This window comes from Loxodonta africana, chromosome 3, assembly GCF_030014295.1.
Source record: "Loxodonta africana isolate mLoxAfr1 chromosome 3, mLoxAfr1.hap2, whole genome shotgun sequence".
NCBI classification, from domain to species: Eukaryota; Metazoa; Chordata; class Mammalia; order Proboscidea; family Elephantidae; genus Loxodonta; species Loxodonta africana.
Window position 1 is genome coordinate 168,043,974 of NC_087344.1, and position 25,623 is coordinate 168,069,596.

Below are 25,623 nucleotides of genomic sequence, written 5' to 3' on the forward strand. Positions count from 1 at the left end.
AATTGCCAACCTTTTGGTTAGCGGCTGCGCCGATTACAGCCTAGAAAATCCTACGGGGCAGTTTTATCCTGTGAGTCAGAAATTCACCGGATGGCACCTAACAACATCAATTTTGCAAACGTGGTGTTGGGCAAACACTTAGTAAGCGCCTAGTGCGTGTGAAACTATAGAAAGAAGATTGAGATGGCTCTCTTACCCTCCAAAAGTCACAGCCTACAAGACTGGCCCCAGTAGTTGTTACCTACTGCTACAGCAGTTTCCCGAGATCTGACTTCTAAGCCGCCAGCTCCATCTGTGCTTTTACAACTGGTTCTGTGCGCAGTCCTGAGGTTGGTGTAGTTAAACCGAGTTTAAGCAAGGAGAGTTTGCCTCGGCCGGCAGTTTTCCAAGCACGAACATGCAGTTTTCCGTCTCTTGACATCCCAGTCTCTCTCACCGCCTTGAAAATCGGAAAGACTTTTGCTAAGTGCGAGAGAGAAAGAAATTTTCGAGTCATCTTTCAGGACTCTTTTCCTCAACTGAAGACCTTTGCAGAAATCCTGTACGGTGAGAAGCCGGCGTTTTTCAAGTGAAGCCCCCTAGTGCAAATCCAGGGTTCCCAGGCACGCTCTGGGGCGCTGTCCTTGCGCACTCCTGCCAGCTTCCTGTCCAGAGGACTCCCGCGTTGAACCGCCAGATGGCGCTCTTCTCGAAGGCCGCTCAGGTCAGTCATAAATGGCCGGGGAGTTGCCTGGCAACCGTAACTGGGTGTTCCAAACAATTGGGACCCGGATCCTCCGCGAATCAAGGTTGTGCTGCGGCTGCGCTGACCTCTCAGCCCTCGTAAGAGCGTTTTGCTCAGCATTTAACCATGCCTCCCACCCGAGACCCATTTCAACACCCTGTGTTGGATAACGATGACTCATACCTGGGAAAACTGCGAGCTTCCAAGGTACGGTGGTTTCTGGAGCAGATTCCCGGTAGGGTCAACACCACTCTTTCTGTCGGCGTGACAGAGATGCTAATTTAAAGGACTCTTTTTTTTTTTTTTTTTAGTGAGGACGCTGGAAAACCTGGTGGCCTAGTAGTTAAGAGCTGCGGCTGCTAACCAAAAGGTCGGCAGTTCGAATCCACCACGTGCTCATTGGAAACTCTATGGGGCAGTTCCGCTCTGTCCTATAGGGTCCCTATGAGTCAGAATCGACTCGCCGGCAGTGGGTTTGGCGTGGTTTGGTTTAGTGACGACACTTGAGTCAGATACCCGAGAAGTCTGTTTTCTGCCTGTCCCCACATTCAGGTCAGCTGACGTTTCAGAGGTGCTTTTGAGCAGAGGGACACAGCTCTAGTCTAGAGGAACAAGTGGCTGTCGCAGCCAATCATGCTTTAAACATTTGTCCAGGGCCAGTTTAAGGCATGTGAGGGCCGTAACATGTCTTAACCCAGCCCTGGACAGATGTTTAAAGCATGGTCGGGCCGCGAGGGCCGTAACGGTGGAAGAAAGATGTGGCAGTCAGGTTCCTAAAGATTACAGCCTTGGAAACCGTATGGCGCAGTTCTACTCTGTCCCGTAGGGTCTCCATGAGTCATAATCGACTCAACCTGGCAGTGAGTTTGATTTTTTTTGAGGGCTGTCAACATTTTTAAAAGATTTTTGCTGTATACTGCATTTTCTACAAAAAGAATATTCCACAAAAAAAAAGTCAGTGAGCTTAATTGTTTCAACAATCAGTGTCCAATTCTATTGATCTCCCACAATGAAAAATTGGCATTCACTAATTTTGCTTTAAATAGCTCATACTTCAATTTTGATGTTGGTTTCATAATAAATGCTATAATTAGAAGCGAACAGATGAAAAGATGTCATAAAAGAAAATTTAATGATCAGAAAACAAATATTACAGCAAATTACTATATTTTATTTTTAGATAGATCTTTCATCTCTAACACGTTATAATTAAAAACTTTTCTTTCTATTCTTTGCTCTTATAAATTCTTCAATGATTTTGTCACAATTAAGCTGCTGAACAATATCTACTTTCATACATAATAAGGATAATGAATCGAGTCTTTCTCGAATCCTTGTTGTATGCTGAGGTTTTTGAGTCTCTTTAGGGATGAAAATCTTAGTTCTGTTGTGCAGTTTGTGATCATTAAAGTTAGGAATATACTTAAAGCAATTTCAACATTGGGAAATATGCATTGTATTTTATCTTCTGTTATGGAATCATACACGCCTACATGAGTTAAATTTGTCTTTCCTGAATCTGTAAACTTAGTTCTCATGTAAGAATGAAAGTGTCACACTTCTCTGTAAAGATTCTTATTAAAGTCATCAGGATAAACCTGCACTCATTTCTTGGATGCCTTCATATATTCTTCATTAGGTGTATCCACATTGTATAAGAAGGAAAATCTATACACTTTTGCCCTGCTTTTCACTCAAGATTCAAGTGTGTCACTGATGGTGCAGTATGTCATTACATGAAATTGATCTCTGGAACTCAGTACTTCTGGAGCATTTCCGTCATTTACTTATTCCTTTCTAATGCATCTGTGATGATGAACTGCTTGATAACCAGTATTTGGCAGTGTGATTGTTAAGGTTGTGTGTCAACTTGGCTGGGCCATGATTCTCAGAGGTTTGGCAGTTATGATGTAGTTTGACAGTCATATAATGATGTAATCACCTCCACGATGAGCTCTGATGTAATATTATCACCTCCATAATGGAATCTGCTGTGAGTAGCCAGTCGGTTGAAAGGGAGTTTCCTTGGGGATGTGGTCTGTATCCAATATAGGTGGACTTTCTGGCAAGGCTGGTGGCCTTTGCTAACTCTGGATCCTGCAGCTGGCTCCTGTTCACTTGACCTCCCCTTCTTGGGACTTGAGCTAGCAGCTTACCTGCCATCTTGCCTGCTGATCTTGGGATTCATCAGTCTTCGCAGCCCATGAGCCAGGGCCCTGCTGTCTGATTCGCTGATCTTGGGTTCACCAGCCCCTGCAGCTAAGTGAGTCAGGGAAAGCCTCCATCCTGACCCACAGACTTGATATAAATCTCTCTCTATATATATTTATACACTTTACTGGTTTTCCTTCTCTAAAGTACTCTTATACATTTGGTACCAGGAGTGGTTCTAGAGAAGCAAAATTGTAAGAATGGGTTTTCTACATTGGTTCTCAAGCCTGGTTAGTCTTAAAGATGTTGATGACTCTGCTTCCAGTAGTAAAGAGGGCACTGCTAATCATGGCATGACTTGGTGATAGAAATACGCAAAATATCACCACCAGTAGATCAGGTATTGATAAAAGGTGAGGCTCTGGGAGATCACATGTTTGCTACCTTTTCTACAATTTTGTCATAATGAGAAGTTATGACAAAGAAAGCTGGCTGGTTGATCCTACTTTTCGCTAGACAAAGTGGTGAGTGAAAGAGATGAGCTCAGGGCTTCAGAGTCAAAGCTCAAGCGCTGCATAAACCACCTCAAAGTTTCCACTTGTGCCTTGAAAGAAAGCCTTTTTTCTTGTAGTAACAGGGCTGACGTTGTCAAAACCAAACCCAGAGCCTTATTGTAAGAGTGGTTGGATTACAACACCAACTGAATTCCCAATCTCAAATGGTGTCTGAAGTTAAAGTGAGGGCATTGATTGGGAAGAAACAGGATCCTGAAACTTGGGATGGGGACATATAGGTGGATAATCAGGAAGCTGGGGATACCAAGCCCTTAAATTTTGTTGAATCACTACTGCCAAAAGAACCAGCCCTCTCCCATCTGAAGACATTACTCCATCTTTGTCTGCTAAGCCACCCTCCCCAGTAGAACCATTAGCCCCTCTACCCCATCTAATGATATTAACCCATCTGTGTCTAAAGAGCCTTTGTCTGAGTCATTGCCTAGGGCATCCCCTGAGGGAGATACCTTACAAGACAATGCTGAATGTTCCCAAAACACATCCCCACCACCCATTTTTGCTTCTAGACTTGTAACTAGACTTAAATCCAAGTAAGTCCCAAAAGGTGAAGTACAAAATGTGACCCAGAAGGAGGTATGCACGCTCCAAAAGAATTGCTTGATTTTCTAATATCTACAAACAGAAACCTGGGAAGTATGTGTGGGAATGGCTATTAAGGGTGTGGGACGATGGTGCAAGAAACATAAAGATGAATCAGTCTGAGTTTATTGATATGGGCCCACTAAGCACAGATTCTTCATTCAGTGTTTCAGCTTGAGAGGTTAGGGAAGGATCTAATAGTTTATTTGGTTGAGTTGCTGGAGCATGAGTTATGTAGTGGCCTACACTAAATCAAGTTGAAGTACCAGACCTGCCTTGTTATACTGTAGAAGAAGGTATACAAAGGCTTAGGGAAATTGGCATGTTAGAGTGGATTTATCAGGTTAGATCCACAGGCCCACACATGGAGTGCCCAGAGGAAACACCTTTTACCACAACAGTGAGGAACAAATTTGTGAGGGGAGCCCCAGCATTCTTGAATACTGCTGTGATTGCTATTTTATGTAAGTCAGATTTGAGAGTGATAACTGCCCTAATTGAATTAAGACACTTAACTACAATGGGGCTGATTGGACCCCACCATGGTAGGGACCAAGTGGTGTCACTCAATTGACAAAGACAAGGTAGGGGTGGTTACTGTAATGGAGAATGAAGTCAAATCAGTAATCGGAATAGTCTGACTCGTATGGACTTATGACACTGGCTACTTAGTCATAGTGTCCCTAGGAGTGAAATAGATAGGAAATCTACTAAATATTTACTTGATCTGTATAAGTGGAAGAATTCTAGGTCAAGTGCACAACAGTCTAACTCAAATTGCCGGAATAGAGAGTCACAACCCCTCAATCAATTCCCAGAATTGAGCCAGTTTACATACCCACAACACTTTGAATAAAGGGGAGGCTGGGTACCCTTGAGAAAGGACTCCACTACCCTGCCAAAAACTTATACTGTTAATCTTTCTCCCAGTCTTCCCCAAAGTGATCTGTAGCATTTTACTAGAGTGAATGTTCATTGGGGAAAAGGAAATAATCAGACTTTTGGGGGATTACTGGATATTGTCTCCGAACTGACACTAATTCCAGGAGACCCAAAATGTCACTGTGGCTGACAGGTTAGAGTGAGGGCATATGGAGGTCGGGTTATTAATGGAGTCTTAGCTCAGGTCCATCTCACAGTAGGTTCAGTGGGTTCCCAAATCCATCCTGTAGTGATTTCCCCAGTTCCAGAATGCATAATTGGAATAGATATACTCACCAACTGGCAGAACCCCCACATTGGATGCCTGACAAGTGGAGTAAGGGCATTATGATAGGAAAAGCCAAGTGCAAGCCATTAGAACTGCCTCTATCTAGGAAATAGTAAACCAAACGCAATATCATATTCCTGGAGGAATTGCAGAGATTATTGCCACCACCAAGGACTTGAAGTTGCAGGGGTGGTGATTCCCACCACATCCCCATTCAACTCACCTATTTGGCCTGTGCAAAAAGCAGACGGATTTTGGAGAATGACAGTGGATTATTAAAAACTTAACCGGGTGATAATTCCAATTGCAGCTGCTGTTCCTTATGTGGTTTCATTGCTTGAGCTAATTAATACATCTCCTGGTACCTAGTATACAGCTATTGATCTGGCTAGTGCCTTTTTCTCCATACCTATTTTGAAGGACCACCAGAAGCAGTTTGCCTTTAGCTGGCAAGGCCAGGAATACAACTTCAATGTCCTACCTCTGGACTCTATCCACTCTCTCGTCCTATGTCGTAATTTAGTCCTCAGGGACCTTGATCACCTTTCCCTTGCATGAAACTGGTCACACTGGTCCCTTATGTTGATGACATTATGCTGATTGAACCTAGTAAGGAAGAAATGTCAATAACTCTGGACTTATTGGTAAAATGTTTGCATGCCAGAGGGTAGGAAATTAATCCAACAAAAATTCTGACACCTCCCACCTCTGTGAAATTTTTAGGGGTTCAGTGGTGTTGGGCATGTTGAGCTATCCCTTCTAAAGTGAAGGATATCAACTATGTATACAAGACTAAACGGGCACACCAACCCAGGAGCAAGGATAAGAAGGCAGGAGGGGCCAGAAAAGCTGGACAAATGGAAATGGGGAACCCAAGGTTGAGGAGAGAGTGTTGACACGTCACAGGTTGGCAACCAATGTCACAATACAATGTGTGTATTAACTGTTTAATGAGAAACTAATTTGCTCTGTAAATCTTCATCTAAAACACAGTTAAAAAAAAAAGTAGAAAAAAATAGAGTGAAGGGTAAGTTACTGTACCTGGCCCCTCCCACAACTAAAAAGGAGACACAACACCTAGTGGGCCTCTTTGGATTTTGGAGTCAACATTTTCCTCATTTAGGTGTGCTACCCTGGCCTATTTATATAGTGACTCAAAAAGGTGCTAGTGGGGCACAGAGCAAAAGAAGGCTCTGCAACAGGTTCAGGCTGCCATGCAAGTGCTTCTGCCACTTGTGCCATATGATCTGGCTGATCCAATTGTGCTTGAAGTGTCAGCGGCCGAGAGAGATGCTGTTTGGAGTCTTTGGCAGGCCTCTACTGGGGAACTGCGGCACAGAATTTTACGATTTTGGAGCAAAACCCCGCTATCTTCTGCAGATAACTACTGTCCTTTAGAGAAACAGCTTTTGGCTTGTTACTGGGCCTTAGTAGAGACTGAATGCTTAACCACGGGCCACCAAGTCACCATGCGCGGCCTGAGCTGCCCATCATGAACTGGGTGTTGTCTGACCCACAGAGACATAAAGTTGGACATGTACAGCAACACTCCATTGTTAAATGGAATTGGTATATACGATATCAGTCCTGAGCAGGACCTAAAGGCAAAAGTAAGTTGCACGAGGAAGTGGCCCAAATGCCATGGTCTCCACTCCTGTCACAATTACTTTCCATCTCCCAGTCTGCTTCTATGGCCTTATGGAAATTTCCTTATGATCAGTTGACTGAGAAAGAGAAAACTTGTGCTTTGTTTACAGATGGTTCTACGTGACATGTAGACACCACTCAAAAGTGGACTGTGGCAGCACTATAGCCCCTTTCTGGGACCTCCCTGAAGGAGAGTGGTGAAGGGAAATCCTCCCAATGGGCAGAACTTCAAGCAGTGTACGTGGTTGTTCACTTTACTTAGAGGGAGAATGGCCAGATATGCGATTGTATACTGATTCATGGGCTGTGGCTAAAGGTTTGGCTGGATAGTCAAGGACTTGGAGGGAACATGATTGGAAAATTGGAGATAAGGAGGTACGAGGAAGAGGTATGTGGATAGACCTCTATGAATGGGCCAAAGAAGTGAAGATATTTGTGTCTCTTGTGAATGCTCACCAAAGGGTGACCTCAGCAGAGGAAGATTTTAACAATCAAATGGAAAGGATGATGCATTCTGTGGAAACCAGTCATCGCTTTTCCCCACCCGCTCTTGTCATTGCCCAATGGGCTCATGAACAAAGTGCCCCTGGTGGCAGGGTTGGAGGTTATGCATGGGCTTAGCAATATGGACTTCCACTCACCAAGGCTGACTTGGCTACAGCCACTGTTGAGTGCTCAATCTGCCAGCAGCAGAGACCAACAATCAGTTCTTGATATGGTACCATTTTTCAAGGTGATCAGCCAGTAACCTGGTGGCAGGCTGATTACATTGGACTACTTGCATCATGGAAAGGGCAGCATTTTGTCTTTACTGGAATAGACACTCTGGATATGGAGTCACCTTCCCTGCACGCAATTCTGCCAAAACTACCATTGGTGGACTTACAGAATGCCTTATGCATCACCATAGTATCCCACCCAGCATTGCCTTGGATCAGGGGGCTCACTTCACAGCAAGTGAAGTGTGACAATGGGCCCATGCTTATGGAATTCACTGGTCTTACCATGTTCCTCATCATCCTGAAGCAGCTGGATTGACAGAATGATGGAATGTGCCTTCTAAAGAATTACGGCACCAGTTTGGTGGCAATACCTTTCAGGGTTGGGGCAATGTTCTCCAGAAGGCTTTGTATACCCTAAACCAGTGTCCAATATATGGTGCTATTTCTCCCATAGCCAGGATTCGTGGGTCCAGGAATTAAGAGGTGGAAATGGGAGTGGAACCACTCACTATTACCCCTAGTGACCTATTCACATTTTTGCTTCCTGTCCCCACGACTTTATTCTCTGCAGGTCTAGAGGTCTTAGTTCCAAAGCGAGGAATGCTCCCACCTGGAGACACATCACTGATTCCATTGAATTGGAAGCTAAGAATGCCACCTGGCCACCTTGGGCTCCTTATGCCTCTGGATCAACAGGCAAAGAAAGGAGTTACTATACTGGCTGGTGGGAATGATCATTACCAAAAGGAAATCGGATTGATATTACGTAATGGAGTTAAAGTAGAGTATGTCTGGGGAGGCATCTAGGTCAACTGACATAATACAGTTTATAAAGAAAATGTTCTACCTCCCACTTTGGTGAGTGGCGTCTGGGGTCTTAAAAGCTTGCGGGCAGCCATCTCAGCTACATCAATTGTTTCCATCCCACTTGGAGCAAAGGAGAATGAAGAAAACCAAAGACACAAGGAAAATACTAGCACAAAGGACTAAAGGATCAAATGAACCAGAGACTCCACCAGCCTGGAGAATTAGATGGTGCATGGCTACCACCAATGACCACCCTGACAGGGAACACAACAGGAAGTCCCAGAGAAGCAAAAAAATATAGAACACAACTCAGATTCACATAAAAAGACTGGGCTGAATGGTCTGACAGAGACTACGGACCCCGGATGCACTGATAACCCAGAACTGAAACAATTCCCAAAGCCTACTCTTTACCAAAGATTAGATAGGACTATAAAACAAAAAATAATAAACATGAGGAATGTGCTTCTTAGTTCAATCACATATATGAGACCAAATAGGCAGCTCTTGTCCAAAAGCAGAATGAGAAGGCAGAAAGGGACAGGAGCTAGTCGAATGGACACAGGGAACCTGGGGTGGAAAAGAGGAGTGTGCTGTCACATTGTGGGAATTGCAATTAATGTCACAAAACAATGTATAAATTTTTGAATGAGAAATTAGCTTGAGCTGTAAAGTTCCACTTAAAGCACAATTAAAAAAAAAAAGAAGGGTATGTCTGGAATGCAGGAGATGCCTAGGGTGTCTCTCAGTAGTACCATGCTGTCATGGATTGAACTGTGTCCCCCCAAAATATGTGGATCAATTTGGCTAGGCCATGATTCCCAGTATTTTGTGATCATCCACCATTTTGTCATCTGATGTGATTTTCCTATGTGTTGTAAATCCTATCTCTATGATGTTGATGAGATGGGATTAGCAGCAGTTATATTAGTGAGGCAGGACTCAATCTACAAGATTGGATTGTGTCTTGAGCCAATCTTTTTTGAGATATAAAAGAGAGAAGTGAGCAGAGAGAGATGGGGACCTCATACCACAAAGAAACAAGAGCCAGGAGAATAGCGCATCCTTTGGACATGAGGTCCCTGCACTGAGAAGCTCCTCAAAGAGGGGAAGGTTGATGACAAGGGCCTTCCTCCAGAGCTGACAGAGAGAGAAAGCCTTCCCCTGGAACTGACACCCTGAATTTGGACTTGTAGCCTGCTAGACTGTGAGACAATTTCTTTTTGTTAAAGCCATCCACTTGTGGTATTTCTGTTACAGCAGCACTAGATGACTAAGACACATGCCCTGTGATTAAAGTCAATGGAAAACTACAGCAACCCAGTCCTGACATAACTACTAACGGCCCAGACGCTTCAGGAATGAAGATTTGGGTCATACCACCAGGCAAAGAACCATGACCAGCTGAGGTGCTTGCTGAGGGCAAAGGGAATGTGGAATGTGTGGTAGAAGAAGGTAGCTCTAAATACCAGTTATCACATGACCAGCTGCAGAAACAAAGACTGTAATCGTTATGAGTATTTCTGCTTTGTATGTGTGCATCAAGTATTTTTGTTTCCTTCACTTATAAAATATAGGATCTAAACAGGGCTAGTGCATTTTCAGTTGTATATATGTTTGTTTTAACACGTTAGGTGCAAGTATGACTTTATAATTGTCTTCATTAAGTGATTATGTATGGTTTAAGGATATGTGTACAGGTGCTAAGTTGACAAGGGGTGGACTGTAATGGTTAAGGTTGTGTGTCACTTGGCTGGGCCATGAATTTCAGTGGTTTGGCAGTCGTATGATCTTGTGATCACTTCCATGATGAGATTTGATATAATGTGATTACCTCCATAATAGGATCTGCTGTGAGTAGTGAATCAGTTGAAAGAGAGTTTGCTTAGGTGTGTGGGCTACATCGAATATAAGTAGACATTCTGGCAAGGCCTGTGGGCTTTTGCTTGCAGTGGATCCTTCAGTTGGCTCCTGTTCCTCTGACCTCTGGTTCTTGGAACTTGAGCTAGCAGCTTACCTGTGGTCTTGCCTGCTGATCTTGGGATTCATCGATCCTTGCAACCTGTGAGCAAGAGCCCTGCTGCCTGACCTGCCAATCTTGGGTTTGCCAGCCCCTACGGTTACATGAATCAGGAGAAGCCTCTATCCTGACCCATGGACTTGGGACATTCCAGCCCCTACAACTGCATGAGCTGTTTTCTTGATATAAATCTCTCTCTATAATATATTTATATGCTTTACTGGTTTTACTTCTCTAGAGAACCCAGCCTAAGACAGATATATATATATATATATATATATATAATTTAGAGAGACATTTATCTCAAGGAAATGGCTCCCACGGTTGTAGAGGCTGGGAAGTCCCAAGTCCATGGTTCAGGCATTAGGGTGGAGGCTTCTCCTGACTCACATAAAAAAAAAAAAAAAAAAAAAAAACTCACATAGCTGCTGACAAACCCAAATCAGATGGTATGCCGCTGGCTCATGGGCTGAGGAGGCTGACAAATCCTAGCTCAGCAAGTAAGACAGCAGGCTGGTGTCTCACAGGCTGTGGAGGCCAAGGAATCCCAAGATCAACAGGCAATATGGCAGGCTGCTAGCTCAAGTCACAAGAGCCAGAGGTCAGATGATGATGAGCTGGATGCAGGATCCAGAGCAAACGAACGCCAGCAAGGTTTGCCAGAACACCCATATATATTGGATGCAGGCCACACCCCTGAGAAAACTCCCGTTACAACTAATTGGCTAATCACTTCAGACCACATCAAGGAAGTGATTACATTATATCACAAAATAGAGGATAATTACATCATTGCATAACTGCCAAACTACATCATTATATAATTGCCAAACCACTGAGAATTATGACCCAGCCAAGTGGACACAGAACCTTCACCATCACAGAACTCTGGTAGAAAAGACAAACAGACAAGAGGAACAGCAAAAATGCTTACAATAGTTCACATGTGGTGAGAGAGTTATACCCAGGGTGCCCTGAGAACCAGGAGCTTAAAGGAAAGTTTCCTATCCCAGAGCAAGTGAATTTTGACATGCAAATATGTGTTAGCTGGGCCACATGAAGGAGAGGGTGAAATGTGAGCTAGGAGGAAGGAAACAGGAACCAGACATTCAAGGCAAAGAAAGCAACAGGTGCACAAACATGGAGAGGAGAGGGAGGGTGGCCTGTTTTGGGAACTGCAAAGAGTCCAGAATGGCTCAAGTGCAGGCATGAAATGGACTGGGGAGAGCTGGAGCCAGGGAAGTGAGCTGGGGCTGTGCTTTGGCAGGTTGGCTGTACTGTATATGCCAGGCTAATGAACTAGGATTTTATCCTGGGGGTGCTGGGGAACCATAGAAAAATTTTAAGCATTGGAGTAACACAGTGAGCTGGGTGCTTTAGAAAGCACAGGTGACAATGGATTGGATAGGATGGGAGTGGGGCAAGCAGGATCAGCTAGAAGGCAGGTAAAACAATCTCCAGGAGAAAGAATGAGGGATCTAATGCAGTGACAGAGAGGATGGTGATGAGGAGCCAATGTGAGAAAGATGCAAAGGGGAGCAATGGTAGGACTTGGTGACTGATTGGATATGGGCCTGAAAGAGGGGACAAGTCCAGGTAACCCCCAGGTTTCTGAGGGCTTGATTGGTAATATTCACTGAAACAGGGCATCCAGGGGAAGCAGGGGCTTGGGGAGAAAGATGTTGAGTTTAATTCTGTAAGTATTGCCCGTGAACAGTAGGCAATAGGGCCATGGGTTGAAGATGTATATCTGGGATCCTCAGTACACACACAGACACACACACACACACCGAGAGAAAAAGCAGAACTTAGAAGTCTGCTGAAAGCTAACAGCTAGATGGATTTGAGGGAGTTAGAATCGTGCTGCCAGGCTACAGAGGTCAAATAAGGTCAGGCCTGGAAAGGATCCACCTGACCTAGCCAGAGATTCATGGTTTACCTGCAAGGGTAGTTTCAGTGGGTGCCTGAGGCAGAGGCCTGACTGCAGTGGGCCGATGAAGGGATGGGAGCAAGTAGCGATAGTAAATGTCGACTCATGAAAAAGTCTGGCTCTTAGGCAAGATGATAAAAAATAAATTTTTTTTTTTTTTTTTACTTTTTATCAAGTGATAGGGTGGGTAAAAAACAAAAAAACCAAACCCGTTGCCGTCTAGTCGATTCTGACTCTTAGCGACCCTTTAGGTCAGGATAGAACTGCCCCATAGAGTTTCCAAGGAGCGCCTGGTGGACTTGAACTGCCAACCTTTTGGTTAGCAGATGTAGCACTTAACCACTACACCACCAGGGTTTCCAATAGGGTGGGTAGCTAGGTAGAAATAAAGAAAGAGAGAAGCTGCGGTCAAAGAAGAGGGGATACTAGTACGGTTCAGGTCTCTAAAGCACAGGCAAGGGCTGGGTCCAAGGAGGAAGGATTATTCTTAAGTAAAAGGAACTTCCCTTTCTCTGAGATGGAAGGAAAGTGGACATAGCCATGTAGACACTGGCATTCGTGCTTGGCAGTCTTGACTTTCTCCGTGGGAGAAAATCTTAACCTCCTGCTGATACGGATGATGAAGAGTAAGTAGGCTTCAAGCAGAGGGGGAGGAGAGCTGCCCAGGCCCACAGCAAAAGGTGGCAGAGCCTGTGCGTACATCAGATTTGTAGTTTTGGTTTGTTTCATTTTCATTTCTCTTGGTGAATAGCACAGTGTCTGGAACATACCGTTCAATTAAATTGAGGTGAATCACACAGCACTTTGCCATCTTGGGGAGAAGGAAGGTTACGACATCGGATAGATTGAACGAGATTGCTACTAGGTTATAATTTTACTCACTGGAATTCAGTCATTGATTCAACCAATATTTCATTTTTAACATCTTCAATGTGTTAGACCGCTGTGCTAGGTACTGGGGATACAGTGCTGAAAAATATGGCATTTTACATGTAATGAAGAAATCAGTTGTACCCTTTTTGCATTCACGCTTGTGGGATTTTAGAGGACTTTTAAAGCCCAATGGACTTTTTCTTTGACTTTCCTGCAGTCATCAATGACCTGTCCTTCCCTGTTGAGTGAAACTCTTTTTCTCACCTACTTAGACATCGCACTCTCCCCGTCCTCCAGTCTCTGGCTGCCCCCCGCCTTAGAGTCCTCTCCCTCCCTTCTCACCCCCAAGTATAATACTGTGCAATCCTTACAAACCCCCTCTTCCCTGCTGGTCAAACTTCCTTTTTCAGACTTCAACTACAGCTTCATGTGGATGGCTCCCGGGTCTGTACTATTTGTTCTGGCTTTCCCCAAACAAGTTGTACACTTCTAACTTTCTACCAGTGAATTGAATTAGGATGTCTCCACCTTTTCTTGAAACTCAGCATGTCTAAACCTGAGTTCATCATCTTTCCTACCTGCTTCCCACCCTCACCCCCTTGTCCCCCGCTATCCCTTTCCCTGTATTCCTGGCCCATTTACCAGTTCTAAGATTGAAAACCTAGTAGAATCAAAGGATTGGGGAGTCTTGTCCCATATCGTTCCTCTCTTTGCAGATTCCTCTCTGAGATTCAAATAAAATAGAATGAAATAAGGTGGGTGGATTTCACTGAAGTTGCCCAATCAGCAAAGCCTCCTATAACCAGGTCCTGGATGTGGTTTCTCTTTTGCAGAAATCCCAATATAAGAACCCAACTCACCTTGCTCAGCAACAAGAACCCTGGAGTCGGCTCAGTTCAACTCCCACAATCACCTCGATGAGGCGGGATGCCTATTTTTTTGATCCCAAGGTACCTAGCGTTGAAATACTATTCATCATTATATACACTTAAACCAAAAACCAAACCCACTGCTGTCGAGTCGATTCTAACTCACAGCGATCCTACAGGACAGAGTAGAACTGCCCCATAGAGTTTCCAAGGATCGCTTGGCGGATTTGAACTGCTGACCTCTTGGTTAGCAGCCATAGCACTTAACCACTACGCCACCAGGGCTTCCTTATATACACTTAATAGGACCCGTTAATATCCTTTTTCGGAAGGTATTCCATCCGTGACTGCTTTGGCGTCTTTCCTTTTGTCCCCAATCCAAGACCCTACCAAATCCAAAACCAATTTATCTGGCCTCTGGGAAGTCAGAAGGCTTGGGTTTTGCTCCAGGCAGTTATTTGGGGCAAATCATCTCCTCACCAGACTTCTCACTCTTTTTATTAAAACAAGGGCTGAAAATAACCATGAATGAGGTATGGTCCATTCAGCCCAAGTCAGGGACGGTATGATTCCCATATCTCCAGTGAGAGCTCACCACTCAGACCAAAAGAGAGACAACTCTGAATTGTCAAGAGTTAAGAAGTCACTATATAAAACAAGTTAGTGTGTAAAGAGGTGGTGGAACTCAGCCCCAAAAGGGGCTTCGCTATGCTTTTGGGGAAGAGTATAGAGTCCAAAAGAAACTGACTGGAGTATGGGCAGAAGTAGCTGAGTTGGCCCTGGGGGGATTTACTTCCTCTGTAGATATCCTGCGTGGCATAAATGGTAAATGCTTGGCTGCTAACCAAAAAGTTTGAGTCCATGCAGAGGCGCTTTGAAAGGCCTGGCAATCTACTTCTGAAAAATCAGCTGTCCTATGAAGCACAGCCCTACTCTATGGCAACTCGTTTGGTTTTTGGTTTGGCAGGTACCAAAGGATGACCTGGATTTCCGCTTAGCAGCCTTGTACAACCACCACACTGGGGCATTCAAGAACAAAAATGAGATATTGGTACACCAGGAGACCATTCAGGATACCCATGGGTAAGTGGTACAGGCTGAGCCTTTCTACACTGAGGATGCTGCCATCCGATCACATAAGGTAAAGTGTTACCTGGCAAATAACAAAGACAATAAATAGGTACTCATTTGTATACAAATGTTATTTTTGTTTAAAACATCTGTATCTGTAAGGCAATTTCTGTGTTTTTATAGTCTACAATAAACAGAAATCCTTCATGATCATGCTCACCTGCATAAAAAAAATAAAACCTTCAGTTAATTCCACAAAGGGAAAGGGCCTTTGGTTGTTTTACTTCTGAGGCCATACGCTACTACTGTTCCCTTCTCACCTTTCTCTGATTTCACTCTCCCCTCTTCTTCCCCAACCATCTTCTAGAATTGTCAAGATGCCAGAAGAATTTTTACCACCTCCCCCACCACTCCCTATCACATCCCTGGCTAACATCAGACACTGGATCAACCCTAAGAAGGAGTCCATCCACAGCATCCAGGGTTCCATAGGTAAGTGTTACAAGACTGGGTGGGCAGACGGTGGTGTAAGACCCATTTGCCATCAAGTCAATCCTGACTCACAGCGACCCTACAGGATAGAGTAGAACTGCCCCATAGCGTTCCCAAGGCTGTAATCTTTAACGGAAGCAGACTGCCACATCTTTCTCCCACAGAGCCACTAGTGGGTTCAAACTGTCGACCTTTCAATTAGCAGCCAAGTGCTTAACCACCACACCAACAGGGCTCCTTGGTGGTGCTTCTAAATAGACCTAGGAATCAGGGAGTTGAGGTCACTGGCTGGTAGGAAACATCAGGGACAACTGAGGGTCGTGACAATAGTGACTAAGTTGGAACATCTCAGACTAATCCCAGGGGACATGCTGACTACAGAGCTAGGAAACGAATTTTATTTTTCAGAAACTTTTAGCTCAGCTTTAGATCTAGGGGACAAAAACTTCCGGCAAGGGCAGGCAAAGTATGGAAACCTGGGAGTGGAAGACCTGTAGCTACCTCCTGTTAGTCCTCCATATGCTAGTTTCCCCAGCTATTATGAGAACCTTCTCCACAGTGCCTGTAAGCACATGGGTGATTAAAGGTTCCCGGAAAAGGCAAAGGATCTGAAGTTCTGTCCGTTCTTACCACGTTCTCTTCTCTCCATAGTGTCCCCTCACACTGCAGCCACCAATGGAGGCTACTCCCGAAAGAACGACGGTGGCTTCTTTTCCACCTAGTATTGACAAGCTTCTGGATTAATCACAATGGAACATCCTGCCACCCACCTCCATTAAACAGACTCATGCAAGATGAAACCTGATGTGTCTGTTACCTATGGACTACGAGTTGCCGTTTGACTAAATGAGAGAAATTTCTCAACTTCTAGCAACTAGTCCTGTTGGGTCTATTTACAACTTGGAAAGCTATTATGCCAAGAAGATAAGAATCAGGGCAGAACAGTGCTGTCTTTGGTAGGAGACAGGTCTTCATAAAAACCCAGACCCAGTGCCGTCAATTCCGACTCATAGTGACCCTATAGGACAGAGTAGAACTGCCCCATAGTTTTCAAGGACCCCTGACAAATTCAAGCTGCCAACCCATTGGTTAGCAGCCCTAGCACTTAACCTCTACACCACCAGCGTTTCCCAGGTCTTCATATTTTGTAAAAAAGAATCACTCCAACATACAGATCCATTCATTCAACATTTATTGCAAACCTAGGCGTGTCAGACATTGAACTAAGTGTTGGAGAAACAAGAATGAGCGTAGGCTTTCTCTTAAACAGCTACACACACTCTTTTTTCTAGCTTTAAGAAACAGTAATATTTATGCCAAGGCCATGCTCAAGATTTCAAACACCCTGGGTTCAGTCATCTGCTGGGCTCTCCTGTTCCACCAGTGCTCCATCTTCCTAGTCCTGGTCCCTTCCCACTGTTCATTCTCTAACTCTGCTGTCTGCTGCCTGGGAGTCAAATCCCTAACAATTTGAATTGCTTCACAGCCCTAGTTCTTATACACATGGTTCAACAATCTGGTGTGTTGCATTTGAAGGTACCTAAAAATTGATGCATTAAGTTTCTAAAATTACAAGTCACTCACAGGAATCTGCTGTGCCATAAAAACAAATTGGTTAGGCAAGAAATGGCAGACCTTTTAGAATACTGCACAATAAATTCCCATTCCTATAAGTTTGGACAGGATATGCATTAAGAAATTCAGATATGAAAGTTTCTTCTGGTACTCAGGTGCAAAGTCCTTAAAATACCACAGAACTGTCACAGCTCCTCTTCTGCTGGGACACTCCAAGCCATTCAAGTACTATCTGCTACCAAGTGGCAATGTAAGTTTCAGTTCTCATTACTTAGAATGGCCTAAGGTAGTGGGGAGGAGTTGCTCTGATGCACCTCATGCAGACTACTTGAGATACTAATAAAAACAAACTAAAAATTAGCACTGCAATCCATGCCTTGAGGCTTTAAAGATTCCTAGGCATCCCAGGGAAGCCCTGGTGGTGCAGCGGTTAAGAGCTAGCTGCTAACCAAAAGGTCAGCACTTCAAATCCACCAGCCGCTCCTTGCAAACCCTATGGGGCAGTTCTACTCTGTCCTATAGGGTCACTAAGTCAGAATCGACTCTACCACAAGGGGTAGGCCTCCCAGGTGGTTTTTAAATTAGTAAATTTGGGTGGGTCCCTGTGACCTTAATTTTTAAAAGCGCTCTCAAGTTCTGGTATGCATACACATATACTATTGTGTGTGCTCCGGCAGCAAACGCTCTAGTGCCTCTGGCCCTAGGAGCTACCGGTGTTGGTACCATACAGCCACCTTGAAGAGCCCGGCCTAGACCAAAAAAAAGAGGGGGCTAAGGGCTAAGAGGAAACCCTGGTGGTGTAGTCGTTAAGTGCTACGGCTGCTAACCAAACGGTCGGCAATTCAAATCCACCAGGCGCTCCTTGGAAATTCTATGGGGCAGTTCTACTCTGTCCTACAGGGTCGCTATGAGTCGGAATCGACTTGACCACGCTGGATTTTTTTAGGGGCTAACAGTGCCCCTCTCCAACCCCAGCCCTCGCCCCCGGGGGCGGGGCGACGGCTCTTTCATCCTCCGTCTCCATCCATCTGCAGGCGAGGCCAGAGCCGACCGTTAGCGCGCGCGCCCCTAGCCACCGGCAGCCGGCCACTGTGTTCTGCGACCGGGCTCAGATCAGAATCGCCTCGATAATCAGCGGCCCGGGACAAGCCCAGCCTCGTCTATCTGATCAGTTCATCATTTCTGAGCGCCGGGCCCCCTCGGACCGGCTCCGGGACCTCGGGGACCGCAGCGCTACCGCCGCCCAAAGGGCCTCGCCGCACAGCGCCCCGAGGGGCTTCGCAGGAGGGGATCTTTTCATTTCGGGTTGGCCCGGCGGGGCTGGGGTCACGACCCGATCAAATAAGATCAAGGTGTAGGCGGGAAGAGGGGCGCAGGAGCGGGTGCACGCACTCCTCTTGCACTCTCCACGCGCGCCCACTAGCACTCGCGCATCCACTCACACACTCGACACGCACGCGCCTTTCACGCGACACAGCAGAACTCCATTCAAACCTCACCCCATGCCTCTCTCCCGTAAAGAAGCGGAAATCCACCCTTCTTTTAAACACTCGGAGGATTCTGGGAAGAACCACTGAGCACTGGCGGCGGCTACAGCACGCGGCCTCGTCGAGGGAGCGCGTTACTGCCCCCGCGCGGATCGGAGGAGAAGCTGTGTTCCAGGAAAGGGAGGAACAAATTCCCACAATACTGAATCGCCCTGGTTGTCTTTGGATTTGTCTGTAGCTACATATTTATATTTTTTTACATATTTATATCCATATCCATACTTTTTCGTTGATCTTGACTTTATTTTTCTTTGTCTTAAATTTAAAAACATCTAGATTCTGGTATGAGATCTTTCAATCTCAAGAGATTTATAGGTGAATGGGTCCTTTCCCATGGAGACAGCAAACCAGTAAGAGAATTGGTTCCCTTAAGGAGTTCCTCCTCCCAAGGGAGAAGGCAAACATCATTTTACCAAAGGGAAAAGTGAGGAACAGATTATTTAAACCCGAGGTCTAGGTGATCAGAATATCTGTGAAATGGGGTAAAGGTAGGCAAGCATATCCTTCTCTCCTCACTTACACAGCCCTCTGGCTGCCCAGAATTTAGTAACTGTGGTCATCAAATTGGATTGCCAGGATGTGTATGATTTTCATACCCAGTAAAACATATGTAACTCAAGCCCCAAAATTAGTAGAGTAAAAAAATAGTGGCAAATATATAGTTAACTGGAAATGCTGGTGACATAGTGTTTAAGAGCAACACCTGCTAACCAAAAGGTCGACAGTTTGAATCCACTAGGTGCTCCTTGGAAACCATGTGGGGCAGGAGTCTGAATTGACTGGAGGGGAAAGGGTTTGATTTTTTTTTTTTTTTTAAAGTATAGTTAGCTCACATTAGCCAGGACAACATTAATGTTATCAGTTCCTTCCTCCTCCTTTTTCAGTGAAATAGGAATAGGGAATCAGGAATACGAGTGAATCAGAATTGTCCTATTTTGAAGATTACTGGAAAATGAAATGTGAAATTATAATTTGTACTTGTGCCAGTGTCACTATGCATGTGGAATAAACAAATGGGGGGAAAGTACCTATTGTATGGGCCAGACATCCTATTGGCTCAAGACTTTTCTAGGTGCCTGACTGTTTAACCTGATAACCTCATTTGAATGAAGTTTATGGCTGGTAATGGCAGATGATATTTCTGGTAGGTAAAACGTATTGGGGAGGAGAAGGTTAATAGTAGTGGTAGGTAAAATCCTTAATAAACCTCAGAACTTACCATATATTTTGTGTGTGTGTGTGTGTGTGTGTGTGTGTGTGCGCGCGCGCGCGCGCACGCGCACGCATGCGTGCGTATCAGCTCCCCCTAAGGCGAAAGCCCGGCAGCACAGGTTCTGAACCATATCATGTATTCAGTGACCACAAGAGGATAACAGGAATGGTGGCATTCACTAATGTGAAGTGAAAAGGTATTCTGTGGGCAGAATTGAGGGGAGTATTCCACAAGGTTCAACAAATTCAGCACGTGACAAATAAAATGGACAAATACTGTAGGGAAAGAAATTTTATTTTCAAGGATTTATGCAGACAATGGTGAATAAAAAATTGTATTTCAATTATAAAAAAGGAGCTGACTTCATTCCACCCTGACACACAGGGTTTATGGTGATGCCGGTTTGAATCTGAGGCAATATTGCTATCCCCAGTCCTTCACCTCTAAAAGACTCCCCCAGAGAACAACTTCCTACAATTTTAGTCAAAAATGTATAAGACACATCAACCAAAGTAAAAAACAAGTTTCTGCTTATCTGCTTACCTCAAGTCAAGAAAAGAAATAAGCTGTGTATTTGTTTCTTGCTGCAAATTACCTTCACCCCGCGTACTTTCTGGTACACTGTGGTATGAAAGCATTTCTTTAGGTCAAGATCAGCCCATCCAGAAGGCTGTAAAAATTGGTATGAACTAGAACTGTGAAATGGAACTAGTTTAAAATGTGAAGCAGCTTAGCGACATCAGCCTTATTAGAAAACAAAAGTCATTAAAGCTACAAAATAACAAGTGCAAAACATGCTGAACCTGTATTTCCAGGGAGTGGCTTTCCCTTTGGTGAACAGGTCCAAACTCACACCCACAAGGTGTAAGTCTTCCTTCCGGTTCCACTAGATTTCCATGCTCCTATGAAAGATCCTCGGAAATGACCATGGAAAGAAAACAACCTGAAAATTTACCCTGTGGACCAATTCCTGACGAGGTGACAGCCACAACTCTGAGAACACATGTAGTGTTTACTTGATGACTTTCTACTACTTCTAGAAACCCTCAAAACACTAAATTGCATATTTTAGAACCTAAACTTTCTAGCAGCTTTTGCTCTTTTGGAGTAGGTCGACAAAAGACATAATTCACTGCCACATAGGGGTCAGGGGTCAACCACTGTTAACCTGTTCACAGATAATTCAAGGATAAATTCCCTTGTTTTCACCTTTGTGGGCAACGTAACTGGTAGACCTATGTCTATGCTTCTTATTTAATTTTTAAACCTACTCTTTTTTTAATAGAGAAGGTCTAGGGTTCGTAAATATAATGGTTGATCCTTTTACAGATGAGTGGGAGGGAATGGAGAGGTCTTTCCTTCAAATGCTGGGTCATCAAAAATGATCTGCTCAGGACTTACCATACCCTATGAAAAAAATCCATCGATCTCAATTGCAAACCTGTTTTCCTTCAGAAAACATGAAAACACTCTCATTTTATTCATGGAGTCTATGATCTGTCCGAACAAGCCTATCAGCAACCTCTCTCATTCAAATTTTTCACGTTCTCATAGTAAAGAGAGTTTCCAAAGAACAGCTAAAGAGTACTGTAATATGAAGGAAATTAAGAGATGGCTAGGAACAATCAACTAAAAATTGCTATAACAATCTACACGTAACCAAAGAAAAAGTTTGCATCTTAGATAACATGACGAAACATCCATCTAACATCATAACAAATTCTTATACTAGATGAATTTACTAGTATACGAATTAATGCACTATATTTCTTCTACCTTAGCTGCAAATATATTAAACAATTATTTCTTCAATAGCTTCTCTTTCCCCTAGTGGAGGCATTTAAAACTGCTTGAGTAACAGTATTTAGCACTAAGTAATTTAGAAAATATAAAAAGGCTTTAGGAAAATAGCAACGGTTGATTCACTCTCCACATAGCATTTGATCGGGTGAAGTCTCCATCTGAGGATATCGCTGAGCAGGAATATTTTTCTTGTTTAAGTCACTATTTTCTGGTCTCATCACAGATTATCATTTCTCAAACCTTATGTACGCCCAGATTCTCTTGGCAAACCTCCCAAGCTACCAGCACACAGCACAGCTACTTCATGTGTTCTCTTTTTGCAATGAGGGCCATGTCTGTCTCTTATGTTCCCAGATGGGTTTATGAAAGATAAATTTCTAAAGCCAAACAATTTCTTGGCACTGCACCCAGGCCTCCCCCGAGTTTCCTATTTGCTCAATCCAAATCAAACAGGAAAAGAAGTCAAGTCTTGAAAATTATCCCCTTCCAGGAGGTCTCAACACAGCCTGTGTCCTTCCCTACTGAGTCTCGGTTTGAAAAGATCCTGATGAGGGGCTGAAGAACAAAACAAGTGACATGTTTGTAAGCAAGAGGTATACAATCTTATCTTGCAATTTATCTGGACATCATATGCTCTCTGCTGAGGAGTGATCTGCATGTAAATCAAAGGAAGTTGGCTTTCTGGAGTCCCCTGAAGCATAAACAATGTTTGTGACCATGAGGAGTTTTCCCCACATGTGGTAAGGTCGGATGCTGTGGTGTCATCCTGGCGACTTTGATGATTTTAGCTGAACTCTGCTACGCTGGGCCCAGGACCCCAACAGGTTCTTCACCCCCATCCCCTTGGTTGGCAGTTGATGAGTTGGATGCTGAGGAATTCATTTTATAAACAGGACGTAAAAGGCCATTACTACACAGGCGATTGCCACTGCCGCATGCAGCCTGGTTCCAATCACTGCGGCTGGGAGGCAAAAGTAAAAAGAGAAAAGAAATCACACTCTGCTCTCCAAAAGTCTTCACCTTCAAGGTGATATTTGTAAATCTCAAGTCACAGATGAAGAGACCTATCACAGATGAAGGGTCTCAAGGACCCTGGAATGTATTTAAATGCTCCTCTGAAGCTCTAGGTTCTAGATGAATATACTATTTATGTTTTGTCCAATTTTGAAAAAGATTTAGGTTGTAGGATTCCAGGTGAAGGTATCCAAAATGAAAAGTAAAAAAGCATCTGAGTTAATTAAGTCAAAACTTTAAACAGATTCCAATATATTCTTTCCAGAAAATCAGAAAAACTTTTCGTTGGGGAAATATTCCTCCCAACAGATTCCAACCCAGAGTAAAACTGTTCAACGCACATACTTTTACTTCATGGAGAATACGAAAATCGCCTGGATACTAAAATAAACAATTATTTTTTAAAATAACAGCAAATTCTAACATCTACCTTTCCCCTCAGCTTTAGAAAATGATTATTTTAGTTTTATAGACTCTCAGGCTCAATCTCAGGGATCTTCTTCAAAAGCTGAAGCAAATACAATGCTAGTCCATCCCTGTCTCCCACTTTGTAGCACCTCACTGTCCAGAGTTGGATATCTCCTCTCCCTGTTGACATATAGACTTACCTTTGTAAAACACACCCCAAACTCCCTTCTTCTCTGATAGCAGCCAGGATTTAAGACGAGGTACCTTCTTGAAGTAGGCACAGGTACAAACAAAGAGCAAACCAAATACCAGAATCCCATCCAAGGAGTACACTGTTAAAGAAAGAAGAAAAGAAAGTCTTTGATACTGATCTAGCCTGGGACAGGTGATCCCATCTGAGAACTCTGAGGACAGAGTGTGATATAATATCAAGGTGATAACCTCAACGAGCAGTGCCAGCCCTTGACAAGAGGGGGCCAAGGTCCTAGCACTAACAAGGTTACATTATCGTTCTCTAAAATTGCTTGAGGACACCTCCCTTGCACCAATTTCAGTGCTCCCTTCCCTCTTCTTTCAAAAACTACAAATTTTGGTAGTTTCTGTGGAATCGCCTTGCCAGGAGTGGCTAGCATTGGCAGTAGGTTGAGAGAGCTATAAGAATCTTTGCAGGCTGAGCAGGGAGATTTAAACACGTTCTTTTTATAAATCACTCAAGTGATTAAAAAAAAAAAAAGTAGAGCTAGATATTCAGCCAAGTTTGTAGGATCTGCATCTGGTGGTGAAGAATATGTTAAGGCAAAAAGTAAAGTTTAACGAAAATTGCAGGAGGCAGGATCCATATGACTAAAATTTTCCTATTCCTATCTTACACTTCGTGCACGATATTCTACTTAAAAACCAAAATTTCTGCCAGAATAACAGATTCTTGTCTAAAAAAAAACTATCTGAAGCTTCAACACAGTGGAGATACCTGAACTTTTAGTTCTATTTTTTACGTAGGTAAACTGAGCTATTTCTTGTACATGTAAGCACAATGTTTACAAAAAAAAAAAAAGATATCTGACCACAAAAAAAAGAGACAGTAATATTTATTCAGCATTTACCACGTGTCAAACTACTCTCTTATCTCCCAGTTCAGATTATTTCTTCCTCTGGCTGATGTCTCTTCTCTTACTGTGCCTAATATCCTCAAGCCTCTGACTGCCCAGGAAGCTCCAACAGAATATTTGATAGAACCAGTATCTGCCAGTTCTGGGCCATTCTATCTCCCTCTAGTAAACTCTCCCGCAGCTAGGTGTCACAGGAGAAAGGGCCCAGTAAATTACAGCACACACTAAGTTGTTTATGATCAACGACACCTTTATGTGCTACTTTTCTCCTGTAAGTTTGTGCAGGCAATGCTAAAATTCACAAGGACGTGAAATTTGAGTCTTCAATGCCTGGCCTATGGGGAAGGTACTTTTGAGAGAGAACTGCTTTCCTGTCAAACTGCCTAAATGGCCTTCTCTTTTCCTTTCCTGAAAGGTTGACTCTAAATTAAAGACCATAAAGGTCCTGCTTCCTGTCTTTGGAATCTGGAAATCATGTCTATAAAGTGTTTGAAGTGGCCTGGAAAATTAGTTCAGATAAACGGATGGCAATCGCCAAATCATTTAGAAGAGGCGGTGTCTAAATCTAACCCTTGCAACAATAACCAGAGTCTCTAGGTGGGCTCACCCAGCCAAGTACTACAGAATCAAAGAAGAAAAGACTTCACAGTATTTTTTTTCAAAACCAGAACTCCTATTAGGGTCTGCATTCATCCCCTAAAATTGCAGGGCTTGAAATTCTGACTTCTAGGTGCCCCCAACGAGGCGACTGTCTGAAAGTATGAGAATTTAGGGAACTGGGGGAGAGTACTCTTTTCCCTGGGGTTAACGCAGTAGTTCTACGAGGACTGGCCTCCCCAAGAAGATCCTAAGGGCCAAAACGAACTTCTAGGAAGGGGAGGAGAATGGAAAGCACAAGATCAGGACCGAAAACTCGGGGTGTGGGCATGTGAAGCACTGGGAGTCCTGAATGGGCACCACACGGGGGAACCCGCGGAGGGGTACGGGGGCAAGAGTTAAGGAAGCCAAGAAGCGAAGGGGGGCCGGACCGGGAGGGGGCGGGGAGAACGGACACGTCAGTCCCGGCCCCGCCCGCCACGTTTCACCTCATCCCTCACTCCCACTGTCCCCGCTGGACACCGGCTCTCACCGTTCGTCATGGCGGCTGGGCCCAGGCCTGTTAGGGGCTCTGGGGTCAGCGGTGGTAGCGACGAAGCGAAGGCGGGGGAAGCCGGCTCCCGCTTGACACTTCCCGATCCGGGCCGCGGCGACCAGCAGGAGCCGTAGGACGCAGACGCAAGGGCC

The 25,623-nt window shown here is 44.2% G+C and overlaps 2 protein-coding genes and 1 non-coding gene across 3 annotated transcripts; 1 reads left to right on the top strand and 2 right to left on the bottom strand.

The window, feature by feature from the left end:
* The first annotated feature begins 330 nt into the window (after nt 1-330).
* On the top strand, nt 331-16,812 carry CFAP276 (cilia and flagella associated protein 276). Its single transcript, XM_064282455.1, is given in 5 exon segments — nt 331-931; nt 14,072-14,188; nt 15,075-15,203; nt 15,556-15,670; nt 16,322-16,812. Coding segments are annotated over 5 exon segments (513 nt in total). The 5' UTR covers nt 331-850; the 3' UTR covers nt 16,393-16,812.
* Nucleotides 16,813-18,353: 1,541 nt separating this feature from the next.
* On the bottom strand, nt 18,354-18,770 carry LOC111750547 (small Cajal body-specific RNA 2). Its single transcript, XR_002785651.2, has one exon. It is a non-coding gene; the product is annotated as a small Cajal body-specific RNA 2 (non-coding RNA).
* Nucleotides 18,354-25,605, bottom strand: TMEM167B (transmembrane protein 167B). Its single transcript, XM_003409542.4, has 3 exons — nt 25,469-25,605; nt 23,431-23,562; nt 18,354-22,769 (listed from the first exon to the last, which is right to left on the bottom strand). Exons 1-3 carry the CDS (start codon nt 25,476-25,478, stop codon nt 22,687-22,689), a joined length of 225 nt encoding a protein of 74 aa, XP_003409590.1. The 5' UTR covers nt 25,479-25,605; the 3' UTR covers nt 18,354-22,686.
* Between the last annotated feature and the right edge of the window lie 18 nt (nt 25,606-25,623).

Excerpts from the sequence above, each read along its gene's own strand:
- TMEM167B (XM_003409542.4), bottom strand. Across the intron at positions 22,770-23,430 it reads TTGGGGTGTGTTTTACAAAG|CCGCAGTGATTGGAACCAGG; the intron begins GTAAGTCTATAT and ends TTTGCCTCCCAG.